The sequence below is a fragment of the Hylobates moloch genome, unplaced genomic scaffold, assembly GCF_009828535.3.
Source record: "Hylobates moloch isolate HMO894 unplaced genomic scaffold, HMol_V3 SCAFFOLD_3, whole genome shotgun sequence".
Classification (NCBI taxonomy): Eukaryota; Metazoa; Chordata; class Mammalia; order Primates; family Hylobatidae; genus Hylobates; species Hylobates moloch.
In genome coordinates this window covers 31,939,535-31,955,644 of record NW_026652278.1, presented here as the reverse complement: position 1 = coordinate 31,955,644, position 16,110 = coordinate 31,939,535, and the positions used below count along the sequence as shown (strand labels likewise).

Below are 16,110 nucleotides of genomic sequence, written 5' to 3'. Positions count from 1 at the left end.
ATTTATAAAGGTAGAGGTGGGGAGACACTACATAAAATTATGTCTCCATAAATAACAGGTCTAGGCTGGGCGTGGTGGCTCACAACTGTAATCCCAGCACTTTGGGAGGCCAAGGAGGGTGGATCACCTGAGGTCGGGAGTTCGAGACCAGCCTGGCCAACATGGTGAAACCCTATCTCTACTAAAAATACAAAAATTAGCCCCGCATTGTAGTGGGCGTCTGCAATCCCAGCTACTCGGGAGGCTGAGGCAAGAGAATTGCTTGAACCTGAGAGGCGGAGGTTGCAGTGAGCCGAGATTACACTATTGCACTCCAGTCTGGGCGACAAGAGCGAAACTCCATCTCAAATAAATAAATAAATAAATAAAAATAAAATAATAATAATAATAATAATAACAGGTCTAGGCTGGGTGCGGTGGCTCATGCCTGTAATCCCAGCACTTTGGGAGGCCGAGGTGGGTGGATCACGAGGTCAGGAGACAGAGACCATCCTGGCTAACACAGTGAAACCCCGTCTCTACTAAAAATACAAAAAATTAGCCAGGCGAGGTGGTGGGCGCCTGTAGTCCCAGCTACTCGGGAGGCTGAGGCTGGAGAATGGCGTGAACTGCAGAGCTTGCAGTGAGCCGAGATCGCGCCACGGCACTCCAGCCTGGGCGACAGAGCAAGACTCCATCTCAAAAAAAAATAATAATAAAACAATAATAATAACAGGTCTAAAGATGTTAATAGATGGTGCTTTATTAAGTGATCAGTTGTTGAAAATATATCACATAATTGTTGATGGTTATGTCTTCCTATTTACCTTTAACTAAAGAGCAGATTAAATAAAATTGAAAAAGCACAGAAGGCAGACTCAGGAAACTGGGATCTATATCCCAATTCTACCACTTACTAATTACACAACCCAGGTAACTAACTTCTCTAATTATCCATTTCTTCACCTATAAAATGAGGATAATATTTCACACAATTGTTTTTTAAAATGACACCTAAAACGAAGTACAATACATGTTATAAATCACTACAAAAAAAGTTAATTATTTTTACATAAGTATAGGTAGTAGATAATATCCATTAATGGTGTTGTCACTAATGTGACTCTAATAATCATTCGTTTTTCTTCTAATTAGTTTAGTTATAACTATTAGAAATTGTTCCTCCAATATCAAACATTTGTTATTTTTCAGGCTGAACAGTTAGGACTTGGCTATACACATGTTAAGGCTAAAATCTTTTACTGAATTATTCTATTGGGTAATGTAGTCCCTGGTTTTAAATCACTATAGAGCCACCTACACTACCAGACTACTACTGAGGACAGTAAAAGATACTTAACAGGATGGGCCAAAGGAACTGAAATCTAAATGAAAAAAAAAAAAAAAAATAGACTTCCCCGTCTACTCGTATCTGCAAATCCCTCCCAGATATAAAGGAAGAAACTGTTTACAGTTATATCTCTTCTCTTGAATTAGGTCTAAAATTAATGAGTGGTGATGAAACTAAAAAGGGAATATTCTGGATCATAGCAGGAAGAAAACAAAAGAATGGATATATTTCCTGAATTGGAATAAAGACAGCACTTCTCTCACCTCCCTGGTCACTTAACTGCCATGTGACACTTTACTAGGGGTCAAAACACTCCCCTGAGGGTTTGATCATAGCACCAAGAAACTTTCAGAGTTGAACTTTAGAAGCTGCTACCAAACAGCAGGTGCAGGCATCCTCTCCCAAGAAGAATCTCGTAATCAAAATACTTGGCTGTAGTCCTTCAAATTTAGACTTTGAAAAAAAAAAAAAAAGTTCAATTTGGCTTTAACTTGAAAAAGCTCTACTTTGTTAAAAACAATTTAACAACTCAGCTTTTTCATATCTTTTGTCTAACCATCTTGAATGGTTACAGTTTCCCTAGCTGTTGGCCAAATCATATCTATATTTTTATTGGCTTCAGCACCTGAAAAATCCAAAGAAATTTTTAAAATATCTCCTTTCTCTGAAAACAGGTATCCCTCCATCCCTGTGGGAACGTGTCACTGCCAGTCAAAGGGGGTCAGTAGAACAAGGCAGCAGAAGAAAAGTACCTGAAAAGACAGGAGCAGGTACCCCTTGGAATTCACCAGGGACCCTTGCTCCCATCCTTGAAGCGGCCTCTGGCCAGCCATTTCTCCATATGGTTACTAATGTAAAGTGAGGGTGCTCCTCTCAAAAAAATGATTAGTGCCCTGTAAATAAATCTCTCTGTGGATGTTAATGCACAGAGGACCTGGCCCCGTGGGCCTGGCTGAACTGCCATTTTCCCAGCCTTCCTTCTCTTGCCTCAGGCTCATTTTTCCACTAGGCCCCTTCCCTCTCAGCTTTCCGGCACTTAGTAACCATTAGAGTTTGCATTCCTGGGCATATGACCTATTTTAAACAAAAACAACACAACATGCACCCACAGTAAGCTATCTGGCCCCTTCAAATCTTGGCAAGTGAGTCCAGAGGGACAGAAATTAATCTAGGCAGTTATCTAGAATGACCTTTCATTTCCCCTCTCCTTGCTCACACCCCAAAACCAAAAGCAAATAAATAAACCTAGTCTGAAGAAAAATGGCTGGGGGGAAGGAAGGGGAAGTGTAGGTATATCGAAGATATCTTAAACAACATAATCTCTGAGATCAGAAAACTCCTGGAACACAGATCAATTTCCCTCTCTGTCCCATCTCACAGCTTGATTCCCCTGGAAGCCACTAATGCTGACCAACTGCATGGATGGCATGATTTCCATAAGCATAACATCCTGCTAATTTGGATGGAAACTCAGGAAAGCAAAGTGTCTCCAAGTGTAGAACAAGGCCATGTCAAGAGGCACCAGGCCAAGGAGGGGAAAACAGGGTTACACAAAATGCTTGGGGCTTGGAATTTTATTTTATTTTAATTAATTTATTTTTTTGAGACAGGGTCTCACTGTGTCACCCAGACTGGAGTGCAGTAGCGCAATCTGGGCTCACTGCAACCTCCACCTCCCAGACTCAAGTGATTCTCCTGCCTCAGGCTCCCAAGTAGCTGGGATTACAGGCACATGCCATTCCTACCCAGCTAATTTTTTTTTTTTTTTTTTGAGATGGTGTCTTGCTCTGTTGCCCAGGCTGGAGTGCAATGGCGCAATCTAGGCTCACTGCAACCTCCACCTCCCAGGTTCACGCCATTCTCCTGCCTCAGCCTCCCAAGGAGCTGGGACTACAGGTGCCCACCACCATGCCCGGCTAATTTATTTTTGTATTTTTAGTAGAGACAGAGTTTCACTGTGTTAGCCAGGATAGTCTCGATCTCCTGACCTTGTAATCCATTCACCTCGGACTCCCAAAGTGCTGGGATTACAGGCGTGAGCCACTGCGCCTGGCCTACCCAGCTAATCTTTGTATGTTTAATAGAGATGGGGTTTCACCATGTTGGCCAGGCTGGTCTTGAACTTCTGACCTCAAATGATCCACCTGCCTCGGCCTCCCAAAGTGCTGGTGTGAGCCACAGCACCGGGCCTTGGGGCTTGGAATTTTAAATTAACACTATCTCTTGATTTCTCTTATCTTCTTTCTCTCCAGATTTTTCCCCAGATTGCCTGTTCTCACTAGTTCTTCTATCAATGCTAAGAACTTGGCTTTAGTGTAAAGTATTTAAGCAGCCAAAGATAAGAACCTTCTAACTTTTCATTTATACTTGCATTAGCCTGAATCTTCCAATAGCTTCAGTAGCAGAGGTTTATAATTAAGGTTCAAACAAAATTAATAAAAAATCTTTATATCATGTTAAATTGCTTATCCTTTTGGCCAAGGAACAGAGAATAGCCCCAAAATTCAGAGTGAAGGGAGACTGTAGGAAACATGCCAGCATGAGGACAAGACCATGCACAAAGAAGGCATGGAGCTGACTGAACTGACCCACAGCTCCCTTGAAAGACTCCCAGCTGTCAACCCACTTTACCCATTCAACTCACTTTTCATGCTTCACACTATGCAACTGGACTCCCACCAAGCCAATCTCTTCCACGTTCATTCATATACCCACACTTGCACCTATATTGCTAGCCCCAGCCTACCTTTGCCCGACTGCTACTTCTGGGGACTAGTCAAATTCATCCATTCTTTAAAATCTAGATAAAGCCTCTACTTTTGTGACTCTTCCAAACATGCCATCTGAACTGTTAGATGGAACCTACCATACACCTAGGCATTGCTAGCTTTTCACAGCTATACATCATCTTTTTTGTCTAATTCAGTCATAAATTCCACAGGATCAAGTCTTAAACCACTTGGTGCTTCTAAAAGTGGCTCTCAATCATCACTGTGCAGACAAGTGGTATAGCGGTAACCCTGAATAAGTGCACCATCAAATTTTAAACAATATATAGAATTTATTTTTGTTCAACTAACAATCCACACTTTTACAGGGATTTCTATCAGACACTAAGCCAAAATATTGCCCATGATACAATTTGCTGAAAATAAAATAAAGATTGCATGTTCAAAGGAACATATATGAACTTTACCTCAAAGGATATAAGAGAACAAGGTCAGGGCTGCAAACAATACTGTTCAAACAGTAACACACCGGAGGTGAACAAGTGAATAGTGTAAATAATCATGAACAGGTTCTTCAATTTTCTGAAACTTGCTTTTTTTAAAAAAAATGACATTTACCTTTAATTCTTTAATGTATTATCAAAAATTCTAACATTATACAAAACTATGTCTTTAACACAAAAAGTGAGAACCATGGTCCTAGCATAATAGGTATTTTTGATAGACATTGCTTAGGAACTGCTCAAGCAAGAGTTTCCAAAAACATGGTTCTCCCTTTGGCAAGTCACACTTTGAACAACACGTGTAGCTCCAAAGGCCCTTCCTTAAAATGTGTAACATACCACATCTTCAAGAATTCAGCCAAAGCCTCCAAATTCTTATCCTAGAGAGGCTCAAGGGAAGAAATCTGAGCAGATAAAGTATCTTAACATGGCACCCATATGTCAAAAATGTCTAAACGGTTTCAGAAGCACTAAGCATAACCCTGGGTCCTTTATGTGCATGAGCTTAAGATTCAGAACTTGGCTGTGTTCACATCCTTTTCCTCCTAGCATTGGTTAGGTTCTGTATTTGCACAGCACTTGACCAGTATGTGTGTTCTGCAAGATGTTAAAGAGATATTTAGCAGTGAAAAAAAGAATTTTATGGTCAAAACATTTTGCATGATGCTGGCTGAAACAAAAGTAAACAGGTCCCTCTATCACAGGACTTGTCAGTGTGTTTAATCCCCAATAGACATTGTGATCCCCAAGAGAGGGAATGTGGTGCACAGCATTTTCCCCACTCATTTGATTACAGAATTAGTTTTTCAAGAATCCCACAATACAACTTTTGGAAAGGCTGATCTAGCACTTTCTAAAAATGAACAATGGCAAGACAGACGCCGATTTTGGGGGGCAGGGAGCGGTGAACAGGCCTTCCTCTAAGTGACTCATGAATTAGGCACTAGCAGACTAAGAGGTAGACTTTGTTCTCATACCTTCAAAATGACTTTTCCCTAGACTCCTCATCTGAAATGTGAGAAATAATTACAATGCTCTGCTTCCCAGGGTTTTTTTTATTGTTTTTAATCATGAAACTGTGTTCTATATAAATCATCAAAACAGGTTCTCAACCCAAGTGATCAGACTTCAAAATCCCTGGTGACCTTCCAGCCTGAATGAAGGGATGAGGAGAATATGAACCAGACGTCACCCAGAAAGTTTTTACATCTCCAGCTTCTAGGCCATTATGATAAAGTCAAACTGCATCCAAGATAAGGAATGAAGTTCTCCCTTAGCAACTCACTTCTGGAGGGGACAAACACACATACCACCCATATCTGAACCTTGATTCAACTTTTTGACGTAGACTTTCTAAAGGAAAACTCAAAGAAACATGGGAGGTCAAAGCTGGAACTACAGGGAAAACAGAAAAAGAAGTACTCAAAGATTATTTCCCTTTCTTTAAGGAGAATGAACTAATTACAGGGTTAGTGAGCAGGGGAAATATCATCCTTTCAGTGAAATAGCTTTCCAGGAAAAGTATCTCAACATATTTACTATAAAACAATTTAATTTCCCTGTCCCATCACCTGCCACCCCATCCTCATCCCCCCTACAAAACCCACAGATTGTGGATTTCCTCTCATTCTTGGCAGAGTTACCAGAAGAAATATAATACCCCCTTCGGACTGCTCCCAACAGCTGCTGGAAAAAGACGGGGGAGCTGGGGGTATCCCTCCAAAGCTGCCTCTAAAAATGACCATTCCCCCTTCCAACCCACACAGCCAGTGAGCATAAGACTTCTCTTTCTCTACTTTCTTAAAGCAAGGGGAGACCACAAAATCAACAGCATACCCTAATCCAAAATACTTGCTTCCGGCCCATCTGTTCTCCCCAATATGACTCTAAACTGAAGCTTCTGTACAGTAACCACCACTCTATTTCTCCCCTAACATGTAACTATTAAAACAATCCTCTACCACCTCACAAGACCAGTATTTCTTATTTGTTTAATCTACCAATCTCCAAGGTAGGGTTCCTATCAAACTCCTATTCACTATAATTTCCTATTTCTGCCCACCTGTCCCAATACCACACACTTCATACAAATACGAATCCCCCTCCAGGTCAAGAGACTTGAACAACAAAAGTCTAGGAACGAATTCATCAATGGCTACCCTACACCCCAGCCCTTGCCCAATATCCCTTGCCCAATATCATCATACACTAAACGCTCTTCAATTCTGTCTAAAAACGCCCCATCACCAGGCAACAGAGAGGCATCCAGTTATCCTTCAGCCTCTCAGCTGAGACCACCAACAAAGAAGTTCATGAATGTCAACTGGGGGCACAGGCAGTATCTCTCTTTGCCAAGGAGAAACTGGAGAGAACCTCCAGCATCATTCCCCAAAGGTGACAGCCAGGGTTGAGTGAAGACCGTGAAAACTGTACAAGAGGTGGGGGAGAAAATATAATGTAAGGAATGATTTGGAATCAGGGGCAGGAGAAGGTGGAGGGATGAACTGGCTGACCCCAAATGTCTTTTCCATCTCTAACTCCTATGATTCTTTGACCTCCAATTTTGTGCTGTGGACAAGGAATGGAAAGTCAACAGACGTGGTGATGTTTTGAAAGAGCCTGGCAGTCTGCTCTTGTCATTTAGTGGCCTTTGCATGTATTTTTTAAGGTGTCTCCAAGCCCTGTCTTCATTTCACAGTTGTCACCTTTCTCAGCAATTTGAGCTCACGTCAAATACCAAAAAAGAAGAGGAAGAAGAAAGAATGTGCTGGCAATTAATTGTAGGCTAAAGAGGGGCGGCAGGCACAGGGGCCCATTGGGTGGCCCAGACTTCCAGGGAGGGCAATGTGGACAGTTTGGATAAAATGAAGAACTGACTCAAAATTGAGACAAGGCAGCCAAACCTCTAACAGGAGGTAAATTCTTTCTCCAGATAGTCTCATACTCACTTTTAGAGAAAGCTCAAGTATTTACATGATTCAGGGTACATAAACATATTCTCAATTACCATAACCATCTTGATTCAATTGACTACAATTGGAGTTCCATCTGAGCAAGACTACTGAATAGGAAGGACTTTCCTCAAGCGTAAACCAAATCTTTGGATTCTCAACCTTGACTCATGGTTGACACACCTGAGGTAAATTCTGAAGCTTAGCAAAAGTCAGTTTCTGCAGATCAAAGAAGGGAGTCTGCCAATTTTCACTGAAAATTCAAAACCCCATTTTCTCCTCTTTTTTTCAAACAGTTGATCTCATCTTAATTTTCAAATATTTTTGGAGCCTGGTCTCAAGAAGAATCTGCCTAAATTTCTCCTGGTTCCACGGTTACATGTCAGGACCAGAAACTAATCCAGTGCCAGGGTCAACCCAGAGCTAAGGTTAAGTTGTCACACACAAGTAATTCTTTTCTAAGTCACACATTCAAAAATAATTTTTAAAAAAACCTGTATACTTCCTCAGTGACCTCACTGTCAGTTGGGGATTTCAGCAGCTGACACACAATCTTTACCTTAGATGAAGGTTCCAGGTGCAAAAAAAAAAAATGAAAGTATGGAGTACTGAAATATTTTCAGAGCTCTCATTCCAGTATGAACTCATACTACAGATTGCTCATCTCACAGACTGTGAAGACATTGGGTTTCTCCATGTTTCTGAAAGCTAGAAAATTCAGCCCCTACCATTCAAGTTTTACAAGACTGGAAAGGATATAAACAGCTTCTGTATTCTCATGGTCTTAGAGAAGGCTTCTTCCATTCTTCCAGCTCGCATTTGGAGGTAGTGATTGCACTAGACCATGTCCTGCTTCTACAGGTGTACTGTTTTATTTTGAACCTGTAAACTAAACTCTATTTTATTAACTCATAGAAACCATTAAAAATAAGGCCTTTCCAAACGCTGAAGACAATAAATACATCCATATATGAAATCATTCCGTGAATTAGGGAACAAATAAGTGACTCTCCTCCCTGGGTAAGGCAGAAAACTGGAGAAAGCCTAAGCTACTTTGAGTTGTTCATTGTTTTCTGAAGATCACAGTTTAGGCCTTAAATGTAACCAGTTAGCAATACCATCTCCATTCAGAGTTAGGAAACTATATGCTTTCTGGGCCAAGAAAATGCTCTTAGGCACAATCATTTGAAAACAAATAAACACACTCTGCTTATCTGTGTCTATCTCACCACTCTGGACGTTAATCATCACTGAAATAGATACCCCAGGCCCCCAGCCTCAAAGAGCTCCAAGGCTACAGGACCCCTCCACAGGAATGAATGTACATGCCAGGACAAACACCTCAGGAGCCTCACTCCCTAAACACCTATTGTTAATTCCAGGCAAATCTATCATAGGCAAATGCAAGACAGCACCCAGGTACTGCTCAAAGGCTATTTAAAATAAAATTCCTGTTTGAGAATATGTAGCACTTAATTCGGGAGGAAGAGGATCAAGTAAGCTTTCTTTAACACAAGACTGGCAATAGAATCTTTTCAAAATAGCTTTACATGCACAGATGTACTTTTTCTTTCCATTATTTGCGTTTGTTAATTTTCAGTATCAGAATTTGCAGATAGCGCTGTTCTTCCCCTGTCATAATGCCTACTTCTTGCATTCAGTCTACATTATCAAGTGACAGCTGAATTCTACTGTCTTGTTCTTGTAAACGGAACTAGGTTAGTTTGTCCTCTTATTACTCTTTAGGGAAAATTTGAAAGATGCTATATGAAACATTTCTTTGATTTTTATTGCTATATTCAGGATATTTCTATTCCAACAGGCTTCATAAAATCTCCAAACAAAACTGATTTTAAATCAGATGACTGACTCCAACTACCTTTGTGTCCCTTTAAAAAAAAAGAAAAGAAAAGAAATCTTAGGATATCTATTAGTGTTCACTGTTCGGGCAAGAGGCCTAAAGGGAAGCAAATTGTTTGTTTGTGGTTTTAAAGTGGCCAGAATGCCTTCAAGCACAAGTATAAGACCATTAGCAAATCACAAGGAACCAAAGCAGTTCATCTTACTCAACAAAGCTATGATCAGTTAGGAACAGCCAAACTGAATGGGGCTTGCCCTGGGCCGGAAGGTCAGTAAACCTTAGCAGTTTGTGTTTCTGAGAATCAAGAGGCTCTTCATCCCGGAGTGCAGGCCACAAGTCCACAGGTTCTGCTGTCATGTTTCCAAAAACATTCAGGACAGGTGAGAGAAACCAAGCAGAGTGCATGTGTGTGCGTGTTCTCCCCTCTGTCTTTAGTCAGCACCTCCAAGTCAAACCATCCCCACTTTTGCTATATACAGACTAACTAGAGGAGAACCCAAACAATTAAAAAGTTCCATTTTACAATTTATTGAGTGCTTACTATGTGCTTAATGCTGTACTAGCCAGCATTCTACATTTAAGCCTCATCTTACCAGGCAAGGTTATTCCCATTCTTTATAGGTAATAAAACCTAGGGCCAGTGAGGTTACGTGGCTTCTGATCAAATCAAGTTTTGTGTAATGCTGATAAAAACTCATCTCACTTATCTAGTCTGCAGTTAATTAGCCCAAAGCAATGAACGACAGCCCTGCCACTATCCAAGCAGCCATACTCTTGCTGTACTTTGGGCCCGGGTAAGCTGACTCCCTAAGTGGACTGCGGTGCATGCCTTCTCCCTCCAGGGATGACAACCACCTCTCTCAGTGGCTTATTAAGTCTCTGCAGCTGTCCAGAAACGGACCACACTGGTAAACATTCTCTCCACCTGCTGTAACACACATAACTTCTTCCCCCAATCCAGAAAACCCGAGCAGTGACCCTGCTCTTTATCAAGTGCTATGGTAAAATAACTTCCCTAGAAGGCCACCTTTACCTTAGGACACCTTACCCTAGGTCACGGGCGAGAAATCAAAACACACATGTCTAATAAATAATAAAGCCATATCATTTGGCAATCTCAAAGCATTTTACACCATAAATTCACTTTCTTTTTTTTGTTGTTATTACTGCTACAGAATGTAGATTCATTCCCAATATCTCTCTTTTAGAGCATTTGAAAATAAACACCAATTCTTTCATTCATTCACTCAATCTCTATATGAAGAGAGAGAAAGCCAAACTTCGCCTTAGCTGGCTTGGGTTCCAGTCACTTTAGACTTCTCTTATAGGTCAACTGATAATATTCTTTGAAAGAGTTATTCTTATAAGAAAGGAAGAGAATAAAAAACTATTTCTGCAGGTGACAAGACTGCATGCCCAAGAAGTCCCAAGGAACCATTATCATGAACAAAATCATCCTAGAATAAAAAACCATCAAATTCAAAATTTACAAGAGTAGACTAGTCTTCTATATTCAGTAATACCCAACCAAAAAACATACTGAAGAGAGTATATGTGCAATAAAAACGAAATGCATAATATTTTTGGAAATACATAGGAGTAAGTGCAACAACAGATATGTGAGAACTTTATCAGGAAAACTACAAAAGTCCTTGAAAAAGTACTGAATTTTTTTTTTTGACGGGGAGTTGAACAGAAGTGTAGAAGTGACACACACACATAAATCCAACAGGATAATCTTACCCTGACAGATTACTAGACTCTATCAAAAAGTGACAATATTTAAAATAGTATGGAAATGGAAAACTGTATCAGTGACACACAATGAAGAGTTCAGATATAGATCCAATATACACACATATGTGTGTGTATGTGTATATACATGTGTATATACATGTGTATATTATTTATTATATATATATAAACTTATTATATGGCAAAATAAGCTTTCCAAAACAAAGGAAAAGAAAATTACTTAACAAAGTTGTAGACAACAATAGTAAGTTGAAATAACCTCTTGCACCAAAAGTGATATTGATGAAAGTGTTAACTATTAAAAAATCAAATTAGGCTGGGCGCCGTGGCTCACGCCTGTAATCCCAGCACTTTGGGAGGCCGAGGTGGGCAGATAACCTGAGGTCAGCAGTTCAAGACCAACCTGACCAAGATGGAGAAACCCTGTCTCTACTAAAAATACAAAATTAGCTGGGCGTGGTGGTGCATGCCTGTAATCCCAGCTACGCAAGAGGCTGAGGCAGGAGAATCGCTTGAACCCGGGAGGCGGTTGCAGTGAGCTGAGATCACACCACTGCACTCCAGCCTGGGCAACAAGAGTGAAACTCCGTCTCAAAAAAAAAAAAAAAATCAAATTTGTGAGAAAACCAGTGGGAAACAGATTTATCAGGTCTGTGGAGGAATTATAAATTTCTCAGCTTTGGGGAGAAAAAGAAAAAAAATCACAAAAGACTGGCAGAGCCTAATAAAGTGTAAAACAGTAAAGTAAAATGAATTGACTGGAAAAAATATCTGGATCAAAGATGACAGACTAGATTCCAACATCTAAGACCCACAAAGATTCCAAATTTATAGGAAAAACACGAAGACCCCAGTAATAAATGGGCAAACAGTGGGAACAGACAGTCTCGCAGGTGAAACGAACACATGGAAATATATTTATCCCAGCCAGTGGTAAAAGAGATGCAAAATAACACAACTTTGGTACCTTAAATGACCACTAAAGTAGCAGATTTTCTAAATTCTCACATAAAATTTGTTCACTCTGTGCTGGTCCCACTATAATTTGGTACAGTACCTCTGCAAACCATAACCTTTGCTATAATGCCACCTTGAGACTTTATCCTAAGGAACTAATTTTTAAAAAATATGTATGGTATGACATTTGACTTATATTTCAGTAAAGCTGTCACTAAAAAATGCGTTATTTCATTATTATCTATAATAACAAAAACCTGAACACAACATGTAAGTTTAATAGTAGAGGGATGTTCTTTAATCTCATTATGGGACAGCCCACAAACATTTACTATGTACCTATTCTGTTAGGATCAGTAAGATAGCAGTTGTATGTGCAACTGAAAAGGCTTTTAAATGAAAATAATTGTCTAGAGGTGATGGTATTATGGCTTTTTATGTTTTTAAAAACGTTCTTTAATGTTGTCATAATGTACTAGAAAGAATTACTTTTAAAAAAAAATGGGTGGAATAGGGGGCAATCTGAAAGCTCTTACTCCCCCAATTCCCTACATGTTTCTTCCTTCCTATTTAACAGCTTAAGTGGTTCAGAAAAGTTTTTCATTCACAGGTCTCAGACCCTACCAAAAACAGGCCAAACTGCAATACCATGTCTTATACATATCCTGGACAGACTCCGGCCTCCTGCCTCAAGCAGACCCCCTTTTTCGTGTCGCTCTGCCTATATGAAGTCATAAACTATGGCTGAACACTGGGACCGAGGGCCTTCCCTTAAGGTCCGAGCCCTGAAGCTTAACAACCTTTAGAAAAGGGTAGGGAGGATGAAAGATGAAAGTCCACAAAAATTTATGATAGACCACTTAAGGAACCTGAGTCCTAGACCTGGACTCAAGGAATCGTCCAAAGCACGAAGGAACCACATAGACCAGACTGGCTCCTCTGGGGCTAAGGAACCGGGGCAGCTAAACCTCTGCAAAAACACACAATCGAAAGCTGTAGGGAGTGCCTAAGATGGCTAATTGTGAGGAGCGGCCCACCCGGGAGGGTGCCTACTGAGGGATGCTCTCGGGAGGCTGCCTCAGATGGAGGCCTTGGGGAGGAGGGGCAAAGGGGTCCCCGAGAGTGCTCGGGAAAGGGTGTAGGCGGAGGCCAGGTGTAGGCCTAGGAACTCGGGGTGCGACACGACCCTGGGCCGACCAGGCCGCGGCGCCCCGCCCTTTCCCGGGACGCGGGGCCGGCCCGGGGCGGGGAGCGGGCGGGCGAGCGGACGCTTACAGGTCGGTGCCGAGCCGCGTGAAGCCGGAGTTGAGCGAGGCCCGGGCTATCCGGCGCCAGAGCAGGTCGCAGCTGGTGAAGCGCCGCAGCCAGCGGCACACCTGGGCCAGGCGGCCGAGGGCCCGCATGTCCAGGTAGGAGCAGATGAGCAGCAGCAGCTCCTCCGGAAGGCGCCAGAGCGCAGGCCCCGCGGCCGGGCGGGCAGCCGACTGCCGAGCCGCCGCCTCCTCCTCCTCCTCCCTGGCCGCCGCCGCCATGGCCACCCGTGGCCCCGCGATGTCGGCCCAAGCCTGACCCCCTCGTCCCTGTGCTCTTCCCGGCCTGGCGCCCTCCCGCCGCCTAGCCCTGACCCTCCATTCCTCCTTCTTCCCATACTCTCTTCCTTGTGCCTCCTTCCCGGCCCCTGCGCTCCCCTCGACTCCCTTGACGATGCCTCTCGCCCCTTCCTCCACGCTTCCGCCTCCCTCTGCTTCCTCCCTTGGGCATGCCCTCGCTCCCGCGTCAGCCCCCGGCCCCGCTGCCTCCTTCGCCGTCTGCGGCCCGGGCTTCCCTTCCGTCCCGCTTCCTCTTCCGCCTTGCCCCGCTCTCGCTTTTCCCTTCCCCTTCCCCTTCCTTCGCTTCCCCCTCGCCACCCTCCCTTCCTGCAGCTTCCTCGCCTCTCCGCCCTCGCCCTCGCCGGGCCCGCCGTTCCCGGGGGGCCCCGAGCGGCCCTGGCTGCCCATGAGCGGCCGCAGGGCCGGCCCGACGCAGAGCCCAGCCCGAGCCGCCACCGCCGCCGCCCCGGGAGGAGGCGACACCATGTCGGACCGGGTCACATGGGGCGGCGCGGGCCGAGCCCTGGGCACGCCCCTCACACCTGCGGCCTTGGAGCCACTTCGGGGTGCGGGCAGGGGCCAGGGCGCTGACAACACCCCCGCATCCCCGAGAGCGCTTGGTGGAAGCACAGGAGTTCGCGCTGCAAACACGTGAGGCCGGTTTCAGGGCCCTGCCTGACGCCACAAGAGGACCCGCTGCCCTCAGGAAGCGGCCAGTTGGAGCACCTGCCCTCAAGAAGCCCCTAGTTGGGTGGCCTTGCCCCTCTAGAAGCCCTCCTCTTCCTCGAGTGATGCCTCCTTTCCAAGGGCCACATGTGAGGGCCCAACGAATCTGCAGCCCTAGAAGTTGACAGGTTCCATAGCTTAGGTTCTCACACAGGCCGGGAAGCACGGTCCTCGCGTGAGCTTGGGTGTTAGACATATTTGGGGATTTGCAGTCTTCTAGATCCTGAGTCCATAACTTCAAAAACAGTCATGTATCAGGAAATGGCACAGCTAGGGCTTCTTATCAGTCACCACCCAAGTGCAAGTTGATTCCCCAAGGGCTCAGCATCCATTCTTCATACCAGCCATTCGATTCACATGGCATTAATCTGAAGGGAGAGCTACTGAGGTCTAGACCTGTGCTGTCCAACAGTGTCCTCCCTCGTCACATGTGGCTGCTGAGCATTTGAAATGTGGCTAATACAAATTGAAATGAGCTATAAGTGAGAAATGCACACCAGATTTTGAAGGCATGCAAAAAAAAGAATGCAAAATCTCATTAATAATTTTATATTGATTACGTGTTGAAGTGTTAATATTTTGGATACGCTGTATTGGGCTAAATACAATATATTTTAATGTAACTACTAGAAAATTTAAAATTATACATGGGACTTGCATTTGTGGTTCGGGTTATTTTTCTATTAGCATTGGGCTAGGCAGTAAAACTTGGAGGAGGGGAGGAAGATGCCAGTTTCTGTCTGTTTATCCTGTACTCCAAATCCAGATAGGAAGGATTGGGGAGTTTTCTCTTGTGCTTATCTACATCTTAACACTCATTTTCAGGGAGCAGGGAAGAATAAAAATTGACCCCGAAAATTATTCAACACCTAGCATAGACAAAGAGAAACCTAGGGAAGCAACTACATTGTATTATGGTGCTGCAAGAAGCATCATGTAACAAGGTCAGACCGGAATCTGGCTTTGCCCTAGAATTACTTTTTGATCTTAGCAAAACAACAACAAAAAGCCCCACCTATCTTGGCCTTTTAGTGTTCTCAATCTGTAGTGGAGATAATGCCTCTGCATTACTTTCGAGGGATAAATGAGATGATCCCTGTAAAATGCTTTGAACTCCTCTAAGAAAATTCTTAATAATAGTTACAGGTCAAATCCTGTTACAAAAAAATGCCATCCCTCCCCGCCTCCAAATGCAACAAAGACTTTGTGTAGAAAACGATTTACAAATTCAAGGCAGTGGTTTATTGAAAGCAATATTTTATAGATTTCAATGCAGCCAAAGAATTTAAGCCATCTTTTAGAGATCATTATAAAGAAATTTACTTATTCACAGGTATCCTACTGTTAGAAGACTATTGAGGCGGGAACACTTCACATTTAGGTGGTGTCCTGAGTTCAACATTTATTGATTTTGCTACATTTGTGTACTATGAGCTACTCAAGAAGGAAGACAAATGATATAGCAGGAATATGGTTCCGGCATTTTGTGTTTAGATTTGTATTAGAGATGTTTGTAATTTCTTACTGTTTGAGTACTTAACTCATTCAGGATACATAGTAAAGCTGAGTAGTTCATCTATATTCTATCTCATTTTTAGTGGAGGCGCTAAAACTTCTTTAACCCAACATAAATCAGGATTAAAATCCATAATCACACAAGTGTAATTTACCTTATTTTCATTAATGGAGAATTTTTTTTTTTTTTTTTT

At 42.8% G+C, this 16,110-nt stretch overlaps 1 protein-coding gene across 7 annotated transcripts in view; it reads right to left on the bottom strand.

The window, feature by feature from the left end:
- Window positions 1-14,160, bottom strand: part of FBXW4 (F-box and WD repeat domain containing 4) — an 85,882-nt gene extending 71,722 nt beyond the window's left edge. For 3 of the 7 annotated variants that reach the window (XR_009212721.1, XR_009212722.1, XM_058436075.1), the window contains exon 1: window positions 13,362-14,155. Coding sequence is in view for 4 of the 7 variants with exons in the window: in XM_058436075.1 (XP_058292058.1) it covers window positions 13,362-14,083 (722 nt within the window). In the remaining 3 variants the exon portion in view is untranslated. Of the gene's footprint in view, window positions 1-13,361 lie in introns of all 7 variants that reach the window. The other 4 variants (XR_009212720.1, XM_058436074.1, XM_058436072.1 and 1 more) reach the window with 4 other exon arrangements.
- Window positions 14,161-16,110: the final 1,950 nt, after the last annotated feature.